The sequence below is a fragment of the Ictidomys tridecemlineatus genome, chromosome 10, assembly GCF_052094955.1.
Source record: "Ictidomys tridecemlineatus isolate mIctTri1 chromosome 10, mIctTri1.hap1, whole genome shotgun sequence".
Classification (NCBI taxonomy): Eukaryota; Metazoa; Chordata; class Mammalia; order Rodentia; family Sciuridae; genus Ictidomys; species Ictidomys tridecemlineatus.
This window is the reverse complement of record NC_135486.1, coordinates 71,278,492-71,304,891: the sequence shown is the minus strand read 5'-3', so window position 1 is coordinate 71,304,891 and position 26,400 is coordinate 71,278,492. Positions and strand designations below refer to the sequence as shown.

At 45.3% G+C, this 26,400-nt stretch overlaps 1 protein-coding gene and 1 long non-coding RNA gene across 4 annotated transcripts in view; one reads left to right on the top strand and one right to left on the bottom strand.

The window, feature by feature from the left end:
* Window positions 1-25,902, bottom strand: part of Pfkfb3 (6-phosphofructo-2-kinase/fructose-2,6-biphosphatase 3) — an 86,844-nt gene extending 60,942 nt beyond the window's left edge. The window contains exon 1 of one of the 2 annotated variants that reach the window (XM_040277892.2): window positions 25,815-25,902. In XM_040277892.2, the coding sequence (XP_040133826.1) occupies window positions 25,815-25,887 (73 nt within the window). In that variant the 5' untranslated portion in view covers window positions 25,888-25,902. Of the gene's footprint in view, window positions 1-16,924; window positions 17,150-25,814 lie in introns of those variants that run through there. The other variant, XM_040277897.2, reaches the window with a different exon arrangement.
* LOC120887448 (uncharacterized) lies at window positions 568-8,448 on the top strand. Of its 2 annotated transcripts, none has more exons than XR_013426669.1 (2): window positions 568-1,677; window positions 4,628-8,448. It is a non-coding gene; the product is annotated as an uncharacterized LOC120887448 (long non-coding RNA). The 2 variants fall into 2 exon arrangements; XR_013426668.1 differs by having other exon boundaries at window positions 568-1,912.
* Window positions 25,903-26,400: the final 498 nt, after the last annotated feature.

The following is a 26,400-nucleotide window of genomic DNA, read 5'->3' as shown; positions in this document are numbered from 1 at the left end:
GGCGGGGGTCTGGACCCCAAACCAGGGCTAGGAGCAGTCTGTGGGTTCTCAGAATTTGCACCCAGAACACAGCTGTGCTTTCTGGCCCCCACTCTCTTCCCGGGGGTCTCAGTGGGTGGTTTACACGGATATTATTCACAACATTGTGTCCACCAGCCGCGGATGCGCATCACCCTAGATCCAAACAGTTGTATTACTCTCAAGCCGAAGATAAACACACTCCGTGCTCTTACGCAACCTCCCCGGTCCAAGACGCCCAGCGCAACAACAGAAACTCAGAGTAACTGTTTTCCTCTTCCGCGGCTCGCACGCCCATCCCGGCCCCATCCAACTCGGGGACTTGGCACCTGTGCGACTCATTTAGAGTGTTTACAAAGCACAGTCGCTCCCAAGGGTTCTCAGAAAATAACCCCCGGCCAGGAAAACACCTGACCGCAGGAGGAGGGCGTGGAGACCAAGCAGCCGGCAGGCCACGCCAGGCCCGCTCCAGGTCCACGCCGTGCTCACGGAGCCGGCAGGCGGCGCGGTGCACGCCGGGTAGGGCGCGGCAGCACGTGAACACGGCGTGCGGCGCGACCGCGGCGGGGCGAGGCGCGCGATGACTGGCTCGTGCACCGCGCGCCGCAGCCAATCCGCGCGGATTAACCTTTCCAGGCCCCGCCCCTTCCTGCCGCCGCCGCCGCCGTCACAAGTCCTCGGCTGACCTCCGGAGGGATGCTCTGCAGTGCGGCACAGTGAGGCCCCCTGACTTCATCGCGGGAGACTTTAGTGGGGGCGCCTCAGTATCCCCATAGCATGGAGGGGGGAGGTCCCTGAACAGACAGCGTCCTGACCTTCTGCGGGAGCGCCCGCGCTGTGCCCATCTCTTGGTCCTTGGTCGTCTCCAATATTTCTTCATCTCCCTCCCCGCAATGCCCGACTCCCAACAGGTATAGGTAGGCCTTAAGGGTTAACATTCAGTCTGTATAGACGTCTCTTTCTCTCTCTCTCTCTTTTGCCTTGAAGTATCAAAATTTTATACGCTTATTATGCCATAATTGAAAGAGCATAAAATATTGCTAGTGGTACTTCCAGACTCCTTCCTGTATATTTTATAAAGTCCCAGGAAGACGTACTGAATGTGTGATCTCTCTCTACGCAGTGCCATCGCTCATTGGGGTGGGGGTCAGCTGTTATCCTGAGGAATGTTATTTTTCTAATGAATACAGCCAGCAGCAAAGGAGATCCAAGATGAAGACAATATTCCGAGGGAAAACATAAAAATAAATGGAAATACAGATATGAAAGGGGAAAGGAGAGAACAAGAACTGTGTGTTGGTAAACTGTGTGTTGCTGAACTGGAATAAGAGATCAGTATGAATTTAACACTATTTTACTTTTTCAAGATTTATTTATTCTAATAAGTGAATTTATGTTTTTTAAAAATATATCTTCTACATCTGCAAAGATATCCCAGAAGCAAGAAAGCCCAGATCCTGGCTTCTAAGTATCATTTTCCACTAAAAGCAAGCTGTTTCTTTGAAGAGTGGCTGATCCCAGGCTGAGACTGGGAAGTGCAAGTCAAGCCTGCAACATCTGATTACACCAGGAATTAAAGAGCTCAATGCCAGGCATGGTGGGCATGCCTTGTAATCCTAGAGACTCTGGAGGCTGAGTCAGGAGGATCACAAGTTCTAGGTCAGCTCTGTTAACTTAGTAAGACCCTTTCTCAAAATAAAAATTAAAAAGGGCTGGAGATATAGCTCAGTCATAGAGCACCCTAGTATTCCATCCCAGGTACCGCAAAAATAAGTAAATAAAGGGGAGCTAAAAAAAAATGATGAGGATGTACCAAAAGAGCACAATAGCCAGCTCGAAGAAGCTCCCAGCCAAATTTGGAACAATTTGAGCATCAAAAGGAATAATGTCCCAAGTAAGTTGTAACACATGGAACAATAATTTTTAAAATCCCTGAGTCCATGCTGATAATATAACTACTATTATAAATAACAAAATTAACATGTCAAAATGTTGATGGGGAGGAAAGCTCTTCTTTACAATAGAATGCCAACTGCTGGCATTAAAATATTTTCCATCTCCTTAAAGGCATGTCTCCTGGATTGAGTGGCTTTTCCTTTTTTAAAATGCTGATGCAAACCAGGTGCAGTGGCACATGCATGTAATCCCATGTACTCAGGAGGATGAGGCAAGAGGATTGATCACAAGTTTGAGGCAGCCTGGGCAATTCATTGAGACCCTGTCTCAAAAAATTAAAAAGGGGCTGGGGAGGGGCTGGATTGTGGCTCAGAAGTAAAGTGCTCACTTATCATGTGTGAGGCCCTGGGTTCGAGTCTCGGCACCACATAAAAATAAATAAATATATTGTGTCCAACTACAACTAAAAAATAAATATTAAAAATATTAAATAAAAGGGGGGAGGGGGCTGGGGATGTAACTCGGTTGCAGAGCGCCCCTGGGTTCAATTTGCCAGTATTGCAAAAAATAATAAAGGCCATGGTGGTGCACACCTGTAATCCCAGCTATTTGGGAGGGTGAGGCAAGAGGATAGCATGTTTGAGGCTAGCCTCCAAAATTTAGTGAGACCCTATTTCAAAAATAAAAAAGGGCTGAGGGTATAGTTGAATGGTAGAGCATCCTTGAGTTAAATTCCTAGTACTACAAAATAAAGAGAAACATATGTCCCCTGAGTTAACATACCAAGAATTATTTATCCTCCTATCAAAGTGTTTATTATTATTATTATTATTATTATGAACATCACATCTAACATCTGTTTCTCTCAGTAACCCACCTACACCTACAAATGGTATTGCTGATTTTAGGATGTGTAAATTTCAATTTTACAAGATAATACCAAACTATCTCCAAGGTACTCAATTTCCACTCCCACTAACAATTTATAAGGGACCTTTTTAACCCACATTTTGAACAAGATGTGAAATTATCTCACCTTTTCATTTCTGCCAGCCAAATAGGGGTCAAATGTGTCTCTCATTGTAGTCTTGATCTTCATCTTCCTGTCACTAAAGAGGTTAAATTTCTTTATTATTTATTAAACTCCAATGTTATGACATTCAAATTTTTTTATGTTTCACTGCCTAGTTTTCAAAAGGCATTAAGTCACCTAAGTCACTCATTAGTTGTTATAAAAACAGAGAAAGTACACTGCCTCGGAGAGAAAAAGGACTGTCTCATTGCTAAGTAGAGTTGGCTCTTCTATAATATGGATTAGGATTTACTTATTGGTGTTCATTCCAAAATGGATTTTTAAAAGTTTATACAGTTAAGACATCTATTCCTATAAAGCAGTAGTGACAGTATGACCTTTTCACTTCATTCAAATACTTTCCATGAAAAAGCTTTTATATATAATCCAGGATTTAAACAAAACATGATTTCAGCTTGAAGTAGATTCCCTTTATCATTCTCCATTTATATCTAGGCCACAGGAAATGATGTGACAATAGCAGATTTGATGTCTGAGGGAGTACATGCTGACTCATTTTTATTATAAAGGGATGACATTCGAGTCTAAATTTTTTACAAAGAAAATCAGATTGAGATTACTTTGCTGTTATGAAGCAATAAGTTGATGATAAAAATTCTTGTTTTGATTTTCTAATAAATCCAGTCTAGCAAAATTGATTAGGAAAATATCTTCCATAATTTCAGGTTGGTAGTCCACAGCCATAAAATTAACTTGGGTTCTTTCTTTTTTATTTTTCAATCATGAATGAGGTTTTTAATTGATTCCCAGGACATCTAGCTGTCACCAAGTCTGTGGCACAAAGGTTAGCTGGAGGTCAAAGTGATCAACTGCCCTGGTTTGCCTGGAAAAAAAGGGTCTCTAGAATTATGACTTTGGTGCTAAAATCTGGCAAGTCCTGGAAACCAGAATAAACTGGTCACTCAGTTTGGAGTCTTAGTCAGCTCCAGGCTGGGCTGATTTGACTCAGGAAGCCTTCCTGAGGGGGGTTTTACCCTTCACCTCAATGGAGCCCTTCACAGTTTATGGAAATGAAGGAAAGAACAGAAATTTAATTGACAATACACAGAAACATGGGAATCTGGGAAACGTAGTAAATGCTTTCCTCCCACACTGGATGGTATCATGCTCAGTACCTATAAGTAAACCACACTGGAACTTTCCTAGGTTCTTATGTGTAGCAGTGATCATCAGCCCTGAATTCGAAAACCAGTTTCTTCCTTCTCTCACTCTCTCCCCTCCTCCCCACCCACCTTTTTCCCACCGCTGGATGGCACCACTGTACACTGCTAGGACCCAGCCTAGGGGCCACTTTCTACTTAAAATGAAGTCTGTCTGGTAATTGTCCCTCAGCATAGTGGATCTTTCTGGAAGGCTATTTTGTTGAGTCCAATACTTTTGAACTATGCACTGACCCTGAACTGGTGCTCAGGGAGGTCACAGTGACCTCATACAGGCTCTTCAAGGAATCCACCAAAGATGGATGGAAGAAGTGGCTGCTGCCCTTATAGCCAATGGGTCTCTCTGCACTATGCCACCTCAATTCTTGTGCAGCTGTTTAGAAAGAAACTAGTGTTCTCAGCTTCTTTAAAATTCATATTGATGCACTCCCTCTCATCCCACTTCTAATTATTTCCATAGATACGTCATTTCGGATCAAAGTCACCTGCATGATGCCTAGTGACTCCTACCTGCGCACCCTGCTTCACTGCCATCACCCTACAATCTGTGCTCAGGAGAATAACCATGAACATAATGTTTTACAACATCAAGTTAGTTCATGTTATATCTCCACTACAGCCCTCCAAGGGCTTTGTACTGCCCTCTGGGTAAGAAACAAAGGCCTTACCATGGCAGATGAGGACCTAAATGACCTGCCCACCACCTCCCTAAGCCCTCATCCACCCAGCTCCCACACACACTGTGCTGCTGCTGCACAGATGCCTCCAATGCTCAGTCTGCCTGCTCCAGCCACAGGCCTTTGCCTCACGCTTCCCTACTGGACACTGTCCACTTCCTCCCTTCAGTCTCTGCCTATTTGCCACCTGGCAGCGATCATCCTACTCACAACAGCAGCCCTCCCACCCCAATGTTCCTTCTCCCTCTCCCGCCTCTTTGCTGCTATTTCTTTCCTAGTACTTGGACCCACTGGACACACTGTATTCACTTGCTTGTCTGTTTACTGTTGGTCATCCAGGGTGTTTATCTGTTTTATTCACTTCTGTGTCCTCAACACTTACCCCTGGGCCTGGATTACTTGCCATTAGTAGGTGTGTTAGTCAACTTTCTGTTGCTGTGAAAAATACTCAGCTTATAAAGAGGAAAGGTTAGCTAGGTGGTGCATGCCTATTATCCCAGCAATTTGGGAGGTTGAGGCAGTTGCCAGCCTGGGCAGTTAGCAAGACCCTGTCTCAAAATAAAGGGCTTTTTATACAGCTCATTGGTAAAGCATTTGCCTACCATGCATGAGGCCCTGGGATTAATTTCTAGCACTGCAAAAAAAATAAAAAGGGCTGGGGGTGTGGCTCAGTGATAGAGACCTTATAGGTTCAATCCCCTGTAACACCAAAAAAAAAAGGATAAAGTTTATTTTTGACTGTTGGTCAGCCCATTAACAGTTGGCTCTGTGGCTCTTGGGCTGTGGCAGCATAATACATCACAGTGGAAGCATGTAGGGGAAGGAACTGTTCACTTCATGACAGCCAGGAAGCAAAGATAAGAAGAGGAAGGGGCTGGGGTCCCAATATCCCCTTCAAGGGCACACCAGTGACTTAACTCACTCCAAGGCCCCACTACCTCTCAATAGTACCACGAGCTGGGGACCAAGCCTTCAAAATATGGGACTTTAGGAAACACCCAATTCATAGCAGAACTTAGGGAAGTGACTTCAGTCTCATCACGGACTAGGGTAGGCACTAGCAGGAAAGAGAAGCCGAGTGGCTTCCTGTTGTGTTTCTTGTTTTTTCTACCAAATTTTCTCAGCTACTTGGTCTGTAACCTTCTTTTTCTTAGTGTGTTCACAAAATTCTTTTTTGTAAATATCCTAAGGAAATTTGGCCCTTGCAGACAGCTGATTATTGTGGTACCTACTCCCACTTTACCCAGATCCACTGCTCCCTCCCGTGACAGCGTGGTTGAGAAAGCTTCCAGGAGGGTCAGGAGCAAAGCTCTGTGGCAGGGCTTCTATCTTCCTTGGACCTTCCAGAACTTGCCACAGACCTAAATCATACAGAGTCCTAGATGCAGGGGAGCCTGAGGAGGGAGGTTATAGCTCCCAGCCTCTGCAGAATTAGCACACACAGAAGAGTAGCTTCAGATGGTGGATTATAGTCCATTAGCAATCTTGAGGTCAATTTACTGGAATAGAAGCAGCCTCTTTTTCAATGAAATTGAATAAACTAGAAAATGTCAGAGTGTACTATATAGTCTAAGTATTATTTCATGAAACTTTTTTGTCCAAGCATCAATCCAAAACTATTAATCAGAATTTCCGGGGAACTGAACTCCCTTAAAAGATTTCCAGTTGATTATAATGTACAGACAGAACAAGAGCCTCAGGAGTCTGGCACCCATGGATCTAAGCCAGCATCTGGCCACATTGACAGTCACAGGGCAAACCTTTCTCTGAAGTCTGTCAGCATCCAGCGTTCTTTCTTGTGCCCAGGCTAGACCTTCTTTTTCTCTCTTCCTGTTTCAAAGTCCATACTTCCTTTGAGGTACCTACTCAACTTCCTGTTTACCACCCACTGACTGATTAGACTTTTTATCTACCCCTTGAACTGGACAAGCCTCTAGGATGGCTTATGTATCATCAAGGGGAGAGCTTCCAGGATCCCATTACCAGGGTCAACATCCTAAGCAGACAGTCAAAGCACCAAACCAGTATCTTGGGAGAGAGCAGAATTCATCAAAAGCATCAGCAGAGCCAGTAATCAGGTTAAAACTTGTACTCTCACCTTGTACACAGGCTGAGGCAGAAAAATTGCAAGTTCAAGGCCAGCCTGGGCAACTTAATGAAACCCTCTTTTAAAATAAATCAAAGGGCTGGGGATGTAGCTCAGTGGTAGAGCACCCCTAGGTCCAATTCCCAGTACTGTGAGGAAAAAAGAAGAAAAAGCACCAGCAGCACCTCAGCCTGCAGGCATGTGAGGGAATAGAGCCAAAACAAGGGTCCTGGTGCCTCTGGAAATCCACTTATTATCCATCTGGCCAAGGATAGGGCTAGAGGGGCTCTCCTTTCTGACAAAGTTAGTTAACCCTCAGGCCAGAGAAGTATTTGCAGAGCAGTCACATCAGAATGCCTTTGGGAGAACATCTGGAGAGGCCACTCCAGGAGCAGCAGGACAACCCCCTGACCCTTCTGTTCTTCACACATCCCTTTGCTTCCTCCACCAGGGCCTGGACTGGAGCTGGCTGCCATGCTCAGACCCTGCACACAAAACAGTCAGGAGCCATACACAGGTTTGGGGGAAACAGGAAGAGGGACAGTCAACAAATTGAGGCTGATCCTCCATTGCCCTCCTCAGTGTTGTTCCCCTCCACTGTCTTAATCACCCAGCAGGAAATTTGGGGATTATTCCTCTGCAGGTCATAAAAAGATGAGCAATTTTTGTGTTCATCTTCATTTTCTGTATTTTCTAATTTACCTACAAATTAAGCATGTAAAGAAAATACTAAGGCTTCCAACTTTCAAAAATAATTAAATCTCTTCCTCCAGCCATTTGTAAAAATGCATAGTCATCCCCTCCTGAAGAAAGGCAAGTGGGACCTGCTTCTAGATGACTTTAGATTCTTTGAATCTATCAAAGGATGCTTTGTTGCTGAGCACAGTGGTCAGGCCTGTAATCCCAGCAACTTGGGAGGCTGAGGCCAGAAGATTAAAAGTTCAAAGTACTAAGCCAGCCTGAGCAACTTAACTAGACTGTCTCAAAAAAAAAAAAAAAAACCCGGGGATGTAGCTCAATGGTAGAGTGCCCCTGGATTCAATCCTCAGTACTGAAGGCAAAAAAAAAAAAAAAAAAGATGCTTTTCAGTGAAGCCATCTGAAGAACTATAGATTTATGCTTGGGGAGGCCTGACAAAAAAGACAGTTCCACAAGGCTTAGTAAGAGAGATATGGATAATGTGCTTTGCATCCATGAAGCTCATTGTGAGAGACAATGTGAGAATTTTCAGCGGTGAAATGATTAGTTATGAGGTGAAACCTCAGTAGTGGATTAACCTACTGATATGGATTCACTGGGCTGTAAGGAAGTAGGTTACCAGCGGTATGACTCAGGAGTTTATATTTTGTCCCTGGTGAGCAAGACTCTCTCTGCTTCCTAGTTGCCGTATCCTGAGCTGCTTTGTTCTGCCACATCCTTCCACCATGATGTTCTGCCCAACCTCGAGCCCAGAACTACCAGCAAATCATGGACTGAATCTGTAAACTGGGAGCTGAAATAAACATTTCCTTCTCTGTGTTGTTCTTGTCAGTCTTTTGGTCACAGCCATGAAAAGCTGACTAAACAGATGCCCTTTTCATGTAAATTTCAGTCCTCAAGTCAAAGCCAGACAAGCACATGGAATCCAAAGCAGTCATGACCTCTTTTTTCGCCACTTGCCTGAGAACTTAACCTTTCACCTGGAGATACCAACAGATACCAGGACAAAGTGCCCAGGACAAAGACTCTGGAGGACAGGTGCAAATGGAACTCCTTTTGTCTCCTGCAGCCTAGCCACAAAGTTGGGAGGATGGACATCTGGTGTATGTAACAAGCATCCAAACAACTAGGGAACATCAGTGTCACAACCAGAGCTGAAGGGAATCTTAGCTCACCTCCTTTTTTGATAGATGGGTAAACAGAGGCCAGTGACCGTGGTGGCTTTCTTGAGATCACCCAACTGACACCCAATGATGGTGAACCTGTCATGACCTGGTTTCCTGGCTCCCAGGCCACTATTTGCTCCCTGATACCATGGCACCTTTGTATACATTCCTGACACTGCTCCAGTGCTTCAGCCAGCCTCTCATGGCGCATCACAGCCTCCACTGCCTGTGCCAACCTGCCTGAGCAGCTTCCAGGACTGTCCCACAAGGGCAAATGATTAATGTACTTGTAAACTGACTGATCTGCAAACATGACCATGGGCCTGTGGAATGAGTGAGTGGCTTCTACATTTGGTCACCCAGGAGCCCTTCCTTATGTTGGGCAGATGAAATTTAAAAAAAAAAAAAAAAAACCCTAAGGCTCTTTCATTCCCTCAAAACATAACTCCTGAAGAAGAGCAAGCAAGGGCTGGTGTTAAGGAATAGACATGACCTCACCCCATTGCCTGTGCCCTCTCTTCTTGTTTTTTTTTTTTTTCTTTTTTCTTTTTTAAAGAGAGAGTGAAAGAGGAGAGAGAGAGAGAGAATTTTTAATATTTATTTTTTAGTTCTCGGCGGACACAACATCTTTGTTGGTATGTGGTGCTGAGGATCGAACCCGGGCCGCACGCATGCCAGGCGAGCGCGCTACCGCTTGAGCCACATCCCCAGCCCCCCCCCTCTTCTTCTTTTCTCCTCCTCCTCCTTTCTTCCCAATACTAGGGATTGAACTGAGGGATGCTCTACCAATGAGCTATACTCCCAGCCCCTTTTTTATTTTTATTTTGAGACAAGAAGTCGCTGAGTTGCTAAGGTTGGCCTTGAACTTGTGATCCTCCTGCCTCAGCTTCCCAAGTAGCTGGCACCACCTCTATGGTCCCCTGCCTTTCTTTTTTTTTTTTTTTGTGTGTGTGTGTGTGTGTGGTGCTGGGGATTGAACCCAGGGCCTTGTGCATACGAGGCAAGCACTCTACTAATGAGCTACATCCCCAGCCCCCACTTTTTTTGGTTGTTGATAGACCTTTATTTTATTTATTTACATGTGGTGCTGAGAATCGAACCCAGTGCCCCACTCATGCCAGGCAAGTGCTCTACTGCTGAGCCCCAGCCCCAGCAGCCCCTGCCCTTCTTGAATTGACTTTTGTAGCTTATCTCCCCTGTATTCACTTCCAGTTTCATCTACATACATTCAGATGGGAAAGATGGGTAACACAGTGATGAGCCTTCCAATCCCAAGGGGCATTAACAACAGATACTAATGCAACAGGAAGACCACTAGTGTCTATCTGGTGGGTACTAGATCACAGATGAAGAGGCGGCCTTACCCAGGGAATTTCCATTGGCCTAGGAAATTAAGGGAGAGACTCACAGTTCATTGCAGGGGTGAAAGGAATGTAATGTGAGCTTGGGAATTTCAGACATCTGCAGTTCCTGAGGACTTCATAAGCAGCTTGTATTTTTAGCTCTCTACAAGAAACCAACCTGAAGGAGTCCCCCCAAGTATGAATTAACCAGCATGCTGGCCATGCTCATGCTGGTGGCACCAGATAGTGATGTCGTTTAGAACTTGACATCTCCTTTTATTGACATTGTCTTTGTTTTAAATTATATTTGGGGACATGACACCGTATTTAGGGCTTATAAAGATCCTAACTTGGCTCTGCAGCTACCCATTCCAAAAGAAAATGGAGTTGTTGATGGATTAATAAAGATTAACAAAGTACAGAGTTTATGAAGCACTCGCTACCACCTGGCCCATATGAGTTAGGGACCCCAACTAAAATAGTTTACAAAACTGGATGCAGGAAGCATTTTGAGAACAAATGAATATTAAATTATGGTTATGGGATAGGATATACTTGTAAAAGCTGCCATATGCTTAGAGTAAACAGAAAAGGTGTCAGAAAAGATGTGGACTTAGGAAGGGTCTTCAGGAGTAGTCAGAAGTATGCACATGTGGGCTGTAATTGTGGCTCAGTGGTAGAGTGCTTGCCTATCATGCATCAATCCTCACCACCACATACAAATATAAAAAGATATTGTGTCTACCTACAACTAAAAAATATATTTTTAAAAAGGGGGTTAAGCGTGTATGTGCATGGATTTGTGTGTGCATGTAATACAGCATGACGTGTGGTAGGCACTTGGTAAGGTGGGCTGGGTCTGAGGAGGGAAGAAACAGGTGAGCCAGCACACACAGTGGAGGTCCTGGGTGCATACTGTTAGACACTGAGGAATCTACCTGAACACTTCAGAGTGATGAGGAAATGTTAGGTGGACACAGCTAAATAATTAAAGGCCTGGAAAGACATTGTCAGCAGGGAATTCAGGTGATTAGCAGCGGAAAGGAAACCTAGAGACAGAAGACCCTGATCTGAAAAGAAACTTGGCTAAGTTGGGTAGTCAGGTGCCCTCCCAAAACTGATGTCATTCCTTGGGTATCCTTTCCCAGGGGAGCATGTTAAAGTTGGTGTTACAGAAAGTCTCTGAAATTACCAAGGAACCCAATTCATGGCCAGCAGGTTCCTAGATACCAAGAGAACAGAGAGTCCCCAGAACATACCCTACTAAGGAAAAGAGTGGAGGACAGTACCTGGCACTGCAGAGGGCCCAGGAAAGGGGTGAGAAAATCAGTGACTGGCCTGCTTCCCTTCTCAAGGATGTCTTTTCAGGATCTGCTCTTTGCACCAGTGAGGAAACAAAAAATTGGGGGGGTCCAAAAATGCTGGCATAGCTTTTGTTGAGCTCCTGTTGCAAGCATCTGGCCTACGGAAATTCCAGAAATGCTACATCCCTGGAGGTGACACTGTCACTTATTGTCCCTCATGCTCCCTTAGCAACCATCGAACCTCTGTGGTCAAAGGGTGACCAGTTATTGCATCGTGAGGCCATGGCCTTGACATTCAGATGGCTCATTCTCCACAATATCCCAACTGGGGTTTATGAGTTTAGCACCTATGACAGCAGTGCCTGGGGACCCCCTCATCCTGCCAAGGAAGATGCAGAACACGGGGCTGTTTCTGTCTGCTTCCATCTGCATGCACCTCCCACAGATCCAGAAGACTGAGGCGTCTGAATGCTCTCTGCTTGTCCCTAATGTAAAACCTTGCTGACTGTTATTGGCGGAATTCTTGTACATGATTTCTGCCTGATATCACATGTCATATCATGTTGTGTTATGTCATAGCAGTGTGGTCCTTGTTGGAAAGGCAGAATAAGAGGTTTAAGCCCCACCTCTTTTTATCACATGATTTTGCTGAGGTACCTCAGCAAGTTACTTAATGTCTTTCAGTCTCCTTTTACCATTCAAACGGAAGCAATAATACTAAGAACTTTTGAGGGCTGCTGGGTGGGTGGGTAAATGGAAACACATAAAGTACTTTGCACAGTTCCCAGCATTCAGAAGGGATCGCCTAAGTTTAGTTTTCTTATTGTTATTAGAACAATATTAGAACATTCAGCTATTATTCCATGTTGTTCCTTATGACAGTGGGGACATACAAAGAAAACTTAGAAAATCATTTTCCAAAGATATTTTTATAGAACTCTAGACATGAGAAAGACCTCAAGACCCCTGTCCCCAGGCTGAGCCACACCTATACCACTGAAGAGATTCATTTTTTAAGGGGCAAAATTCTCATAGAGGACAAAGTGCCTCAGCCTCCCTCACAGCCTCCCAGACTGAATCATGACATTTATGGCTTTCCTTCCAGGTCTAGTTGATGTGCTTCCTGCTCCTTTTTGTTCTCTCGGATCTCTTTCATGTTTCATGTTAGGACACGAACTTCTCGGTATTCAAACCAATTGAATCAACTTCTAGAGACCCACTTCTCCCAGACAGCTCAGCCAGGGAGGCACCCTTCCCTCCAGCTGCAGCCCAGGTCACCCTGAAGACCAGACAGTAAAAGAAGTGCGCACTGAACACGGAGTCCTATCATCTTTCCTCCATAGCTGCTCCTTGAGCCTTAAGTGAGCAAGGGCAATGTGGCTCGATTCCAGCTGCTCCCATTTATTCTGCCCCAAATTACAGTTTCTACCTAGCATGTACCACAGTATTTTGGTCCATGTTGGAAAAATAGAATACCAGGTTTAAGTCCCTCTGGCTCAGTTCCAGCCACCAGAACCACAGTCTGCAACAGTCCAGTGAGGTTAACCAGGGCCACATCCCTCTCAATCCAGAGTCCAGTCTCCTTAGCTGGGACCTTTTTACTCAGAACTTCTGTGTTCTGAATAACTCTTCCTGGCACTTGTAGGGGAACATAGGAGATGAACTCCAAGGTAGGGACCCCATATTTCTGTGTTCACCCAGTGTCTGGCCCATGCTGGCACATAGTAAGTGCTCAATGTAGAGAGTGAAGGAATGAGAGCTGGGCACGATGGCACATATCTGTAATCCCAGCATCTTGGGGGGCTGAGGCAGGAGTACTGCAAATTTAGACCAATCTCAGCAACTTAGCAAGGCCCTAAGCAATTTAGCAAGACACTGTCTCAAAATTAAAAATATCTTTTAAAAAGAGCTGGTTATGGGCTGGGGATGTGGCTCAAGCGGTGGTGCGCTCGCCTGGCATGAGTACGGCCTGGGTTCGGTCCTCATCACCACATACAAAAACAAAGATGTTGTGTCCCCCGAGAACTAAAAAATAAATATTAAAAAATTCTCTCTCTCTCTCTTTAAAAAAAAAAAGAGAACTTGCCTAGCATGTGTGAGGCACTGGGTTCCATCCTCAGCACTACACAAAAATAAATAAATAAATAAGTATTTAAAAAAAGGGCTGGTTATGTACTTTATTATAAAAAACCCCTGGGTTTAATCCCCAGTGGAAAAAAAAAGAATGAATGAAAAAATAAATGAATGAGGGCTGGGGATGTGGCTCAAGCGGTAGCGCGCTCGCCTGGCATGCGTGCGGCCCAGGTTCGATCCTCAGCACCACATACCAACAAAGATGTTGTGTCTGCTGAGAACTAAAAAATAAATATTAAAAAAAAATTCTCTCTCTCTCTCTCTCTCTCTCTCTCTCTCTCTATCTCTATCTCTATCTCTCTCTCTCCTCTCTCACAAAAAAAAATAAATAAATGAATGCTCTAATGAAATTCAGTAGATGTCATTGGGTTTGTTCCAAAGGCAAGGCACAGGACATAATTATTTTTTTCTTTTTTCCCTGGGACAAGGGATTAAAACATTGAGCTAAATCCCCAGTTCTTTTAATTTTTTGAGGGTCTCACTAAGTTGCTCAGGCTGGCCTTCATCTCTGCCTCACCTTCCAGGGTCTCTAGGATTATAGGTATGTGCCACCATGCCTTGCCAGGACCTAAGATCTTTGAGTAATTATCTGTTGTCCCACCAGATCCACTCTCCGGTATCCAGCACCATGTCCCAGCAGGCTAACCTGTATGGACAACACCATCAGGCTCTGGCCCTCTGACTGTCAATGCCATGAGATCAGAGGGGCAGAGGATAAGGTATGGGTGTCAGTTCTCCCAGCTCCTACTTTCTGGCCTATAAGCTGCCTGCATTCTCTGAGAAGGCTCCCATCAAGCAGCTGTCCTCAGTAACTGTTCTGCCCCTCAACATTTTAGACATGGGACAGAATGCCCAGGGTTCTGCAGTAACCCCTGGGGCCTCCCTATACTTTCCCCAGTCCTTTGTAATATGCCCTTCATTAAACTTTTTTCAGCTTGCCCGTTACTTGGTGTTTTCTGCCAGGCCCCTGACAAAGCTGATCCCAAGTCTAAGGCTTGTCAAGACACAGAAATGCCTCATGAAAAGGGATTAGCAGCCATCCTTCTGGGCTTCTGTCCCACTGAGGAAGCCTTCTCCATCTGGCTGATTTTGGGAGGAAGGCAGCAAAGTCTTTTCATTTCCTATTTTTTAAATCACATGTTAAATAGTTAATACATTCAGAGGGCTCAAAACTCAAAAAGCATAGAAGAGTATGTATACATATACCTCCCCATCCTCTGAACAGCACAGAGATAGGGTGCTGTGTTCCCTCTCACTATGGGCTCTGTCCCCTCCAGGCAGCTTCAGAGGGACAGTGCTTCAGGACACCAAGAGAACCACACCTTCGTTTCCTGCAATTCCCACTTGCTAAATAAGAGCTCACCACTCAATCAATCTGGGAAGCGCTACTTCCAACTCAAAGCCTGTCAGAATTTGTGCGTTGGCTCACACCAGAGTTTCTGGAATACTTAGCACTGATTCCAAGCAAGCTCTGTTTCTCACATGCCAGGACCTTCAGGAAGTAGCATCCATGGAAGGGAAGGTGATCCTCTCTTTACCATGCTACAATCCTTTTCAGTAAAACAACAAACAGAAGCAAAGCTTAACTCATGGGGCAGTTTGCACATGTTCTGACCTATGTAATCTAATAATACTCTAAGATGTACTTTCATAAAGTGACATCTTCATAAGGCAAACCCCCAAACCCTGTGACAAGTGAACAGATGTCTTTGCCTTCTAGGAGTTTGCAACCAGCAACCACAGGTCAAAGCTAGCAAGAGAAGTGATGAACTCCTTGACAAGTGATTCTTCACACTGCAGGACTCTGAGAGCCTGGGGACAGCCAAGAGACCAGGTGCCCCCCTTACACATGGAACAACAGAGGCACTGAGTTCAGTCACAGTGGGCCTAAGTATAACAGCTGACTGAGGATGGGACAGAACTCCACCCCTGCTCTTTGACCAGCACTTTGCCTTCTCACCACCTTCCCTAACTCCCTATCTCCAGGGAGCATAAGTCAGCCCTGTTCACAGCCAGGAGTTTACAATGGTACCTTAGTACCCTCTGCTTAAGGGACAAAGGCCAATACAGCTTCCCAGCAACCAAAGCACTAACTAACCTGACAACTGACCCAAATTATAAGAGACAAAGAAGTTGGTTGGAGGGATCAGAGAGTCACAGGACACAGTTCCAGAACTCACTAAGTACCCAGAAGAGTGGAGAGTCTTGGGTCCTGAGTGACAAAGGGTAACCTGAGCCTAAGCTCTCTCAACACAAAAAGAAAACGCAGGAGTCACACAGACCTGGTTTGAATGTGAAAGGAGCCCCCCTCTTCCAGCATTTCTGTTGCCCCCCACATCTATCCCTGGGCTGTGCTCTGAAGGTGGCTCTGTGGTTGTATTCCTTTTCTCTTTTACCCTATCACCATATTTCTTCTCTTTTTATGTAATTTCACCCTGATACACCTTTTCCAGCCCAGCTCTTAAGCTGTGATTGAGGGAGTCACTGGGTCTCCACTGCCCTACCTTAAAATGGGGCCAAATGCACAGGAGACCCTTGCCAGGAGCCTATAGACATTTCTGGGCTTTTCTGGGAGTCTTTGCACCAGGTGCAGAGAAAGCCATGGGGAATGAGTCCAGATGCAGGGGCCACGGCAGAACGCAGCGCCCGTAGAAACAGAATGAGATGAGTACTGCCTGCGGCTGCCAGGCTGACCTCACTCGGGCATTGGTCTACTTCGCTGTGCCCTGTCGCCCGGTCCTTACACAGCAATCCTTTTTCGTGCGCTCATTTTTGCCAAGGAAGGCACTGAGCCTAGGTGGACTTCCCCGGGGTCCGAAGGCGAGAACGGGCAATGACGGGACTGACACAGATCTGCTTTGCATCTGAGTGGCCACCTCCCCTCCGCAGCCCAGCTCTAAGCCGCACTAAGCGGCACAGCTCCAGCCACCAGAATCAACCGTCCGCAGCGAGTACCCTAAAATTCCCGACCTCTATTCCGTCTGCATCTTAGGACTTAAGCAGCGAGATTCCGGGATTCGGGATTCGCTGAAAGTGCTGCGACTCACTCCCGGCGCTGTGTGCCGCCTGCTACGGCACGTGGTGTCGCCGCGGAGTCGCCGGAGGGGACAGTGAGGGGGCGAAAGGGCCAAGGCAAGGCAAGGCAAGGGCTGGAGAGACAGTGCAGAAACGAGGGGACAAAGTGGGACCCGCGGGGACAGAGCGGCGCGGTCTCAGCATCAGCCCCTGCACGGATGTTGTCCCCGAGAGCCGGGCTTCCGCACCTGACAGGGACCCGAGCCCGCCCTTGCCCGCAGGCACCACGCAGGTCCCCGGAGCAGAGGGCGGGGTGTTCCAGGGGGGACCCTACCTTTCCTGAAAGGCATCGCGCAGGGGGCGCTCCCCGCGGGGCTGGCCCGCGACACACAGGCAAGCCTACGTCCAAACGGCAACCCCGCGGTTCGGGGTGCCTGTGGGTGATGGGGCAGACGAGGGAGGGGAAAGGAACATATTTGGTCAAAGCCTGGCGCGTCACGGCGCGGAGGAGGCCCCGCGGCGAAGCAGGAAGCGCGGGAGGCGTCACCCGTGCGCTCCGGTCGCCTTCAGGCTGCGCTGTGAGGCCGGGGTGCGGCGCTGGGTCCCGCCCTGACACCCCCAGAAGCGGAATCGCTGGGGTCCTGGAGCTGCTGCCAGTCTTTGCAGATGCTATAAAACGGAAGGAACCCTCCTGCGCAGGAAGAAAACCAGCACTTTTCATAGTCTCCCTCGGGCGGTCATCCTGGAAAGGGACTTGGGGAATTCTATCCCATTGTTACCTTCCTATTCTTTGGGCACAGAAGACGGGCACAGGGGACCCAAATGGCTAATTCGTATTCAAATTAGAGGGCTGGCGGGAGTAGCCAAGAAAGGACGTTAGTTTCTAATGGGTAACCTTCCCTCAGCCGTTTAGCACTTTCCCGGCGCTCTGCATCTTGCCCTGGCACTTGCCACTCCAATAAACTTAACAATTGCTTGTTTTTAAGACCCGCGAAGGGAATCTTTGTTTTCTCTTTTGTCACTACTCTTTCCCCAGAGCCTGAAACAGTCCCTTATGGGGTTCAGTAAATCCATCAAGAGAAGTTATTAGTGTCACTTGGGCTCAGCGGGGAGGGCGGGGTCGCCCTCACCCTATGACTTATTTTGCCTTTGTAAAGGCCAGCACCTGAGGAAATGTCTTATGGTTTAGGGAACCCAAACGTCTCAAAGATAAATCCTCTTTTGGGTCCGTTAAGAGGTAATTTAATTCCTGTGAGGAGTGCTATTATATTTTGCACTTTGAAGAAGTGATTTTAGTAACAGTGTCCTCATCTTATACTTAAAACGCCCATGCAGACAGCAATTGGCCCACTCTCCATGTAGTGAAAAAAAAAAGAACAACCCTGGTGAGCTGAGTTAGAAAGTTAACAGCCAGTAAGCATGGTGGCATTTTTCTTCTTTTTTATTAGAATTGGTTTCTTAGCCTGTGATGTTTTATGGGTAACCATTGACATGACTCGCCTGCATTTCGCCTATGGGGGATTGAACCCAGGTATTCTCTACCACTGTGGTACTACCCCTACTTCCCCCCTCCCCAGTGTTGGTGATTGAACCCAGAGCCTCAGGCATGCTGGGCAAGTACTGAGCTACATCCTCATCCCTCCCAGCCCCTTTTCAAAAATTTTTATTATTTTGAGACAGAATCTTGCCAAATTCCCTGAGCTAACCTTGAACTCACAATCCTCCTGCCTCAACCTCCTGAGTCATTGAGATTAGAGGTGTGCACCACCTTTCCCTACATTTTGAAGAAAGATAATGCCAATGAGAAGGAAATAATATGGCCTTAGACAGTATCTTGTTACTTAACCTGGAATACAGCTGCAGGGCCTTCTGAACAAACATTGCCTCCTGGACCTGGCTGGAGAGCTGGGTCATGTGCTCTCAGCCCACCTTCATTGAGAATGTGGGTGACAAAGCAGGAAGTGGGTTTTCCTGGAGCCAGACCCAGATTCAGTGCTATCAATGATGATCAGCTTCCTCTGCCCTTTTCCCTAGCTGAATTATAATGTCAAGTGAACATGGACTTAGCTCCAGGGACTTGGTAGCCACAGAATGCAAATTTTATCTAAAGCCACCTGGTCTAGATAAAGATTGGGTCAGATGTGCTGCAGTGGCTGATATAGTAAAGCCACAGTACTGCCCTCTGATGTAGGTGGGTCTCATTCCTTCTAGTTGGCACCTTGCCCCCATGGACTCACTTGTTCACAGAAAAACGTGGCTGGTGTGATACAGGAAGAAAAATATATGGTACTCGGTCTTTGATCCAAGTTCCTGACCCAACACTTCTGATGCCCCTGGAATTTCCAGAGTGATAAGTGTCCTTTATATGCTCCTGTGAGAACTGGGAACTGTGGCTTCAGCATAGGAGCTGGTGGCCAGAAAAACTAAGGCCTAATGAAAGGGTTGGAACTTTCAGCTCAAGCCCCTGACTTGGGGGAGGGAAGAGGGGCTGGAAATGGATTTAATCACCATCAGTGAATGGTTTGACCCATCATGCATAGTCAGTGAAGCCTCCATTCAAAACCCTAAAGAGGGGGGCTGGGGATGTGGCTCAAGTGGTAGAGTGCTCACCTGGCATGTGTACAGCCCGGGTTCGATCCTTAGCACCACATACAAAACAAAGATGTGTGTCTACTGAAAACTAAAAACTAAATATTAAAATTCTCTCTCTCTTAAAAAAAAATTTTAAAAACCCTAAAGAGGGAACTCAGAGAACTCCATGGTTGGTGAACACTTGGAGGGCATAGACACTCCTGCCCTACTCCCACTTACCTTGCCCTCTGCATCTCTTCCTGGTGGCTGCTCCCAAGTTGTGTCCTTTGTAATAAACCAAAGTAATAGCAAAATGATTTCTTGTGCTTTGTGAGCTGTTCTAGCAAAACTAAACATGAAGCAAAAGGTGGGAGGCTGGTGGGTGAAGGAAGTTTGTAGCCAAATTGGACAGAAGTGAGGGTAAGCTGGGTACCAATATTTCCTTGGGTCTTGTGGTACTGAACTTTTGAAATTGTGACATCTTACTTCAGGCTGGGTCAGAATTGGAGTGGACTGTAGGCTGTCTGTCTGGGCTCCAGAACTGGTTATCGGTAAGTAAAAAACCTACACATGTGGTTTCAGAAAAGTTATGAATAAAAACAGTTCAGACTATTGTGTTCTGATCTCTCTACTTTGAATCTGTTTAATTCCATGTGGAAGAAAAATAACAATGTAACTGTTTGCTGGCTTCTTTCTCTTCCCTGTTCAGATAACAGCACACAGATTTTTCCTGGAAGGAGCAGCCTCAGCAGATTTACCCTGTGATGGGCAGGCAGTAGAGAACTGAGTCTTCAGGGCTAGCCAGGGCTGAAGACCCATCTACTCACAGCCAGTTCTGGAGGGAAGTGGACATGATGGTGGGGAAGTTCCTCTAATTTGCAGCCAGGAAAAATATTTGAAACCATTTTAAATGGAGAGTATCTCACCAAGTTGAGCACAGTGGTGCACACCTGTTATTCCATCAACTACGGAGGCTGAGGCAGGAGGATTGCAAGTTTTGGCCAGCCAGCATTTAGAAAGGCTCAAAGCAATTTAGTGAAATATCTTCTCAAAATAAAAAATAAAAAGGGCTAAGAATGTGGCTCAGTGGTAAAGCACGGCTGGGTTTAATCCCCAGTACCAGAAAAGAAGAAAGAAATGAAAGAGAAGACAATATATCCCGAGGCTTCTTCAACAATATGCTATGAGTCACAGAACCATGTAATTTCACCATTACTCACCGAACTTTGACATATGCCCACTGACATTTCTGTTCTCACTCTAATGGATATTGATTTGAATACTCCTCTGCTCCTAAGGCACTCTTAGCATATCAAAGTGTTTTTAAAATCTAACATAATTGCTAGGAAGTGCGGGTAAGCTACAAGAATGGCCGGTCAGGCTCAACACGGGCTCCCCAACCTCTACCTCCTTTTGTTCTGTTTTACAAATGGTCACCTTAAGTAGTGATTTGGTTACGGAGGCTCTCAAAACTGAGTAGACATGAGAATCACCTGAAGGGCTGTTTAAGCAGCTCCTGGAGCCACACCCTGGTTTCTCACTGAGTAAGTAAGTGCTGGGTAGGTCCCAAGGATCTGCATCTCTAGCCTTCTGGCAGAGTTCCCAGATAACCAGAGCAGTAGTTCTGTTACTTTTGGTGCTTTGAGAACTAAAGAGGAAATGCATGGGGTTCAAGATCCCCTATACAGGGCAGTCCTCCCTTTTGGTAGACCTACCCACAGAACCACAAATCACAAAAAAGAACACCTTATTCCCCTCACTCTTCTGTTTTTCCCATGTTGGCTATTATCAGGGTTCACTACTAGAAGTCACTCTCATTCCTTGCTATGTGGCACCATCCCTCTTGAAGTGGCAAGGGGCAGTTGAGTCCTTCCTGTACTTTGAACTCTGACCTCAGTTTTTGGGTCCTGCTGGAGAAAACTCAGCCTTACAGAACTCAGGCACCTATATTTTCTTCCTATCTTAAGGTCACCTGATTGGCATCTAGTTATATCTGCAAATCCCTTCAGGGCCAGACCTAGTTGGCACTGGACTAAATACTCAGGCAGAGGTTTATATACAAGAACTCCCTGTAAATCTGGGAGTCTTATTAGAATTCTGCCACTAGAGAGAATTTTTTTCGGAAGGGTGTACTGGGGATCAAACTTAGAGTCACTTTACCACTAATTTATATCTCCAGCACTATTTTTTATTTTAAGACAAAGTCTTGCAAAGTTGCTTAGGGCCTCACTAAAATGCTGAGGCTGGCCTCAAATTTGTGATCCCCTTGTTTCAGCCTCCCAAGCCACTGGGATCACAGGCATGCCCACCACACCCAACTATACACAATAATTTTTTAAACCAAATAAATAGCTGTTAATTGATAACACAGGATTACCTTGGGAGGGAATGAGCCCAAGCAGTGAGTGTGTGGGCTCCCCAGTACACCCAGGAGAGCCTGACTGGCCTCTATGAAAGATGCCTCTCGGAGAATGTATCAGTTTTCTCCCAATTAATCTTCCTGTTTGAACTGAGCTTCTATGTACAGCCTTGGCTCTGGTGGAATGCAATCAATTATCCTTTCTCCTGCCCCTAGGTGAAATTTCCAGGATCAGGATGTAGTTCAAATCTGTGATTAATGTTCCTGATGGAGGGGAGCTCGCTGTGCCTATTGTTCAGCTGTCCTTGCAACTTCAGCAGCCACAGCCAGGGCAGCTGGGAATGCATGCCCCTCAGCTGACACACCGCAGAGGGGAAGAGTAACTCCTGGGAGGCTTCAAAGTGAGTGGAAAGCTCTAAGCTGTTCACACAGTTTGCTTGGGGCCTTTGAAGCCACTGAACCAAAGGATAGGGTTGCACTGAAGATGGAGCCATTGAAAGCATCAGAGCTCTGAGGGACTCTCAACTGGAACCAGTCTTCTCTTGGAAGGCTTGTCCTAGCATTAAGTATGGAAACCAGGCTTTCTTGTTCTTATTTTTCTTTCTTTTCTTTTTTATTGATTGATTGATTGATATTGGGGATTGAACCCAGGGACACTCTACCACTGAGCTACATCCCCAGTCCTTTTTATTTTGTATTTTGAGACAGGGTCCTGCTAAGGTGCTGAGGCTGGCCTTGAACTTGTGATCCTCTGCCTCAGCCTCTGGAGTTTCAAGGGTTACAGGTGACAACACCACACCCAGCCTACTATCTAATTTTAAATGTTTTTCTTTTTCATTCTTTCCTCTTCTCTTTGCCTCCAATCCCACTCTCTGGAGCTCTTTATATATTTTGGATATCAACTCCTTGTCAGATGTATAGTTTGCAGATATTTTCCTCCACTCTGTAGATTGTTTTTTCTTCATTTTCTTTTGTACCAAGGATTTTACTCAGTGGCACTTAGCCAGTGAGCCACAACCCTAGACCTTATTTTTTATTTTGAGACAGGGTCTTGCTAAGTTGCTTAGGGCCTCACTAAATTGCTGAGATTGGCTCTGAACTTTCGATTCTTCTGCCTCAGCTTCTTGAGCTGCTGGGATTACAGGCATGCACCATTATACCTGGCTCTTCTCTCATTTCTTTTGCTGTGAAGTTTTCTCTTTCTTTTTAATGTTATAGAGAGATTTCATGATTGTCTTTTTTTTTTTTTCATAGCACCCTGACAAACTTGTGATTCAGGGAGAGGCAAACATTCACCCCATTTCAGGATGAAGTTGGCCTCAGCTAGGGGAGTGACTTGCCCTGGTTGCTCAGCCAGACAAGGACAGAACAGAGCCCTCAGTCTAGGCCTTTCTCCCGGCAACTCTGTTTTTTCCTCCAGCCATGTCCTAAGGTCACGACATCACAGTTCTCAGGTGTTAGCTTAGCTGGGAACCCAGGGCCTTTGGCCTCTGTGAATAGAGTCTTAGTTCTCTGTTTATGGCTAAGGAGCCTGGCTGGCTTTTCCCCACCAATCAGGATCAGTCTCTGGGGCTAAGTGATTGCTTTCCATAGCCTTACTTCCAAGAATAGGATACTGTCTTCTGAAGACAAACAGTGATTTCAAATTAACCATATAGTCATCTTGCGTTAGCTTCTCATTACTGTGATCAAAACACTCAATGAACTAGAGGAGGGCAAGTGTATTTGGGCTCACAATTCAGAGTGTAGCACATAGTCAACCTAGTCCATTGCTCTGGGCCCAAGGGAATCAGAACATTGTTGGGAAAGGGTGTAATAGAGGAAAGCTGTCAAGACATGGTGGCCAAGAAGCAAAGAGAGTGAAAAGAGGGGATGAGGGGGTACAAGGAAGACGCACCCTTCCAGAGCACACCCTCAATGACCACCTCCTCCAGCCACACTCCAACTGCCTACACCCACTTGGTCCATTCAAACTAGTAGGATGGACTGATTAGGTTACAGTTCTCAAAATCCAACCATTTCACCTATGAATATTCCTGCATAACAGGAGGTTTTAGGGGACACCTCATATCCAAACCATAGGACACTTCCAGAAGAAAAAGGTAATTATTATAGCATTTCATTTTACCTGTACTAACAACGGCCAAACCAACAACAGACAAGAGCCAGGCCAGTGTGTGAAAGGGGAGAGGATGTGGGCTGGGGTTGTGGCTCAGTGGTAGATCACACGTGAGGCAATGGGTTCAATCCCTAGCACCACAGTATTAAAAAAAAAAAAAAAAAAAACAAATAAACAAAGGATTATGTCCATCTACAACTAAAACTATTAAAAAGAAAAAAAAAAAAAACAGAAAGAAAGAAAGAAAGGGGAGAGGAGATGACCAAATCCAACACAGGCCATTGTTGTCCTTTCGGGGCTTCTGCTCTTTTCCTTCCTTTACCGATTTCCTTCCCCATGAAATGCAGAGTATTTGACATTGGCCAAATGTAAGAATCAAATGACTTTTAAAAACTGTAAAAAAAAAATCAAGTTTTATGTTTTTATTATAATTAAGGGTGGCTTTTATATATACAAAAGACTGCTTGAATTATTTTAATTTTTGATCAATATTCATTTTATTCAAATTCAAAATTTGAATTTTTTTTTCAGTGCTTGAGATCAAACCCAGGGCCTTGTGCATGCTATTGCATGCCAAGCAAACACTCTACTCCTAGGCTACATCTCCAGCCCCCAATCCTTTTTCTTAAGCTCCTATGTTCAACTTAAAACTCTGTGATTGTATTTATAACTTTATTTTATAAAATAGAAAAAATTAATAGTCACTGTTAAGGGAAACATTGATAACTGAAATTTAGTTATCAGAAATTTAGTTATTTGAACTTCCTTAAAGAGTTTAACTGCATTTATGAAAATAATATTTTTGTCCTTTTAATTACTTCAGTTTGCTCAAACTATACTTAATCAATTAAATATGGTCACTTTTAACTTCTCTTGATCCCATACTGCTCATAATATTTAAATTATATTTAATTTTTTAGTTTAAATCACAAATCAATATCAATTACTCAATTTTTCAATTTAAATTGGAATCACAAATTAAATGTAGCATACTCCAATATGCTCTATTCTCTTAAAATTTCAAATTCTTGAAATGCAAAATACAGGACTGGGCATGTAGCTCAGTGGTAACACATTGCCTAACATGATCAAGGCCCTGGTTTCAATCCCAGGGCGACACAAAAGCCAAGTACATATATATGATCTAAATTTAACCCTAAAATATCAACAGTGAGTTTACTTCACATTTCTCTACTTACATAGAAACTTCTCCAATATCAAAAGAAACTTACCCAATAAAGAAACAATTATGTCATTACCAACAAGTGAGGGACCCTTAAAGGAAAAGAGTTTACCTAGAAATTAATACTTTCTGACAAAAAAGGATAGTGTTGGAGCCACTATGCCAGGAGTTCTGTCACCCACTGGAGAAAGCCCTAGCCACTCAGGTTTCCAGACCCACCGACCTTTATTCAGTGTCAGGATGGGGGAGGCGTTAACTAGTGGGTGCCTGCTATAGTCATCACTGCACTCGACCATGCCCTGGTTCAGGCTACCATCAACCGAGTGTGGAAAAGTGAACAGCAACCTTCTTTGTCACCTTTGCCCCACAGCTATGTTAGGGCAGATGTAAGAAAACCAAATCGCTCCTTTCCTCATAGAATAATTGCGGGGCTTCATTAATTCTGGTATGCAAATAAATCATTGCCAAAATTCCAGCTAAAGAGATCAGTCTAGCAGCGTTTTCCTTCTGCTTAATCTGGAATTAGGAAAGGACCCTTCCAATTTAACTACTGACTAGACAGTGAAATGAGACAGGAAGTGAGGGAGTCGGGCGCAAAGGCGGCCAAAGGTGGGAAGGATGTGATGGTAAAGTGCCTGTGCATCTTTGGGATCTTTATATCTTTACATCATATGATTTTCTCTCTGTTCCAGAGAAAGAAAAACATCCCCCGCCCCACCAGAAACACTGGGTTTAATGCAGACGAACAAAAGGTATAGAAAAAAATCCCAGCGACTTGGGGAGCTGAGGCAGGAGAATGGTAAGTTCAAGGCCAGAGACTTGTAGAAAGAAGGAGTGAAAGAAAGAGAGGGAGAGGAAAGAAAGAAAAATGAAAAGAAAAATTTAAAAGGTTGGGGATGTAGCCCAGCAGTAGCATCCCCGGGGTTCAATTCTCAGCACACACATACACCCCGCCACGCCCACAAAAAAAGGTAAAGAACAAAGGTCCGCACCACACACTCTGCTGGTCCTAGAGATCACCAGTGGCTGCTCGGCACTCGCATGTCTTCCTGGTCGCGCAGTCATCGCAAAAGCGCTGCTTTTACCGCAATAGGCGGAGCCCAGCTCGGGGAGAGGAATGCTGAAGACTGGTCTGCACTGTGCGAGCACTGAGGGGCTCCCTAGACGCAGGTGGAGAAGGGTCGGGTAGAAAAGGCCAGAGACTTGCAGGAGTGACTTGCAGATAAGGCGAAGAGAAAACCGTTGTTTTAAAGGCACCAAAAATGGAATGCTTGAAGAGGACTATAAGAATTCTGAAAGGGAGATCTGTGGAAATAGATAAGGATTCTGGGATAGAGGATCAGTATTGGATAAACCACAGTCGGACAAGGTTTGGGGTGCTAACCTTCTGACAGCAGCTGCAGGACCCCATTCTGGCTGTGTGTTTGTTTAGACACCACACCCAAATCCTGTGCGGCTCTGCAGGCAGGAGTTCAGGCATCAGACTGAGGGGATTATTTGAGCGTGGGGAGCGGCCTCCTCATTCATCCCAAACCTCCCTCCAGGGTAAGAAGCTTATGATGTGAAACCAGTATTGGT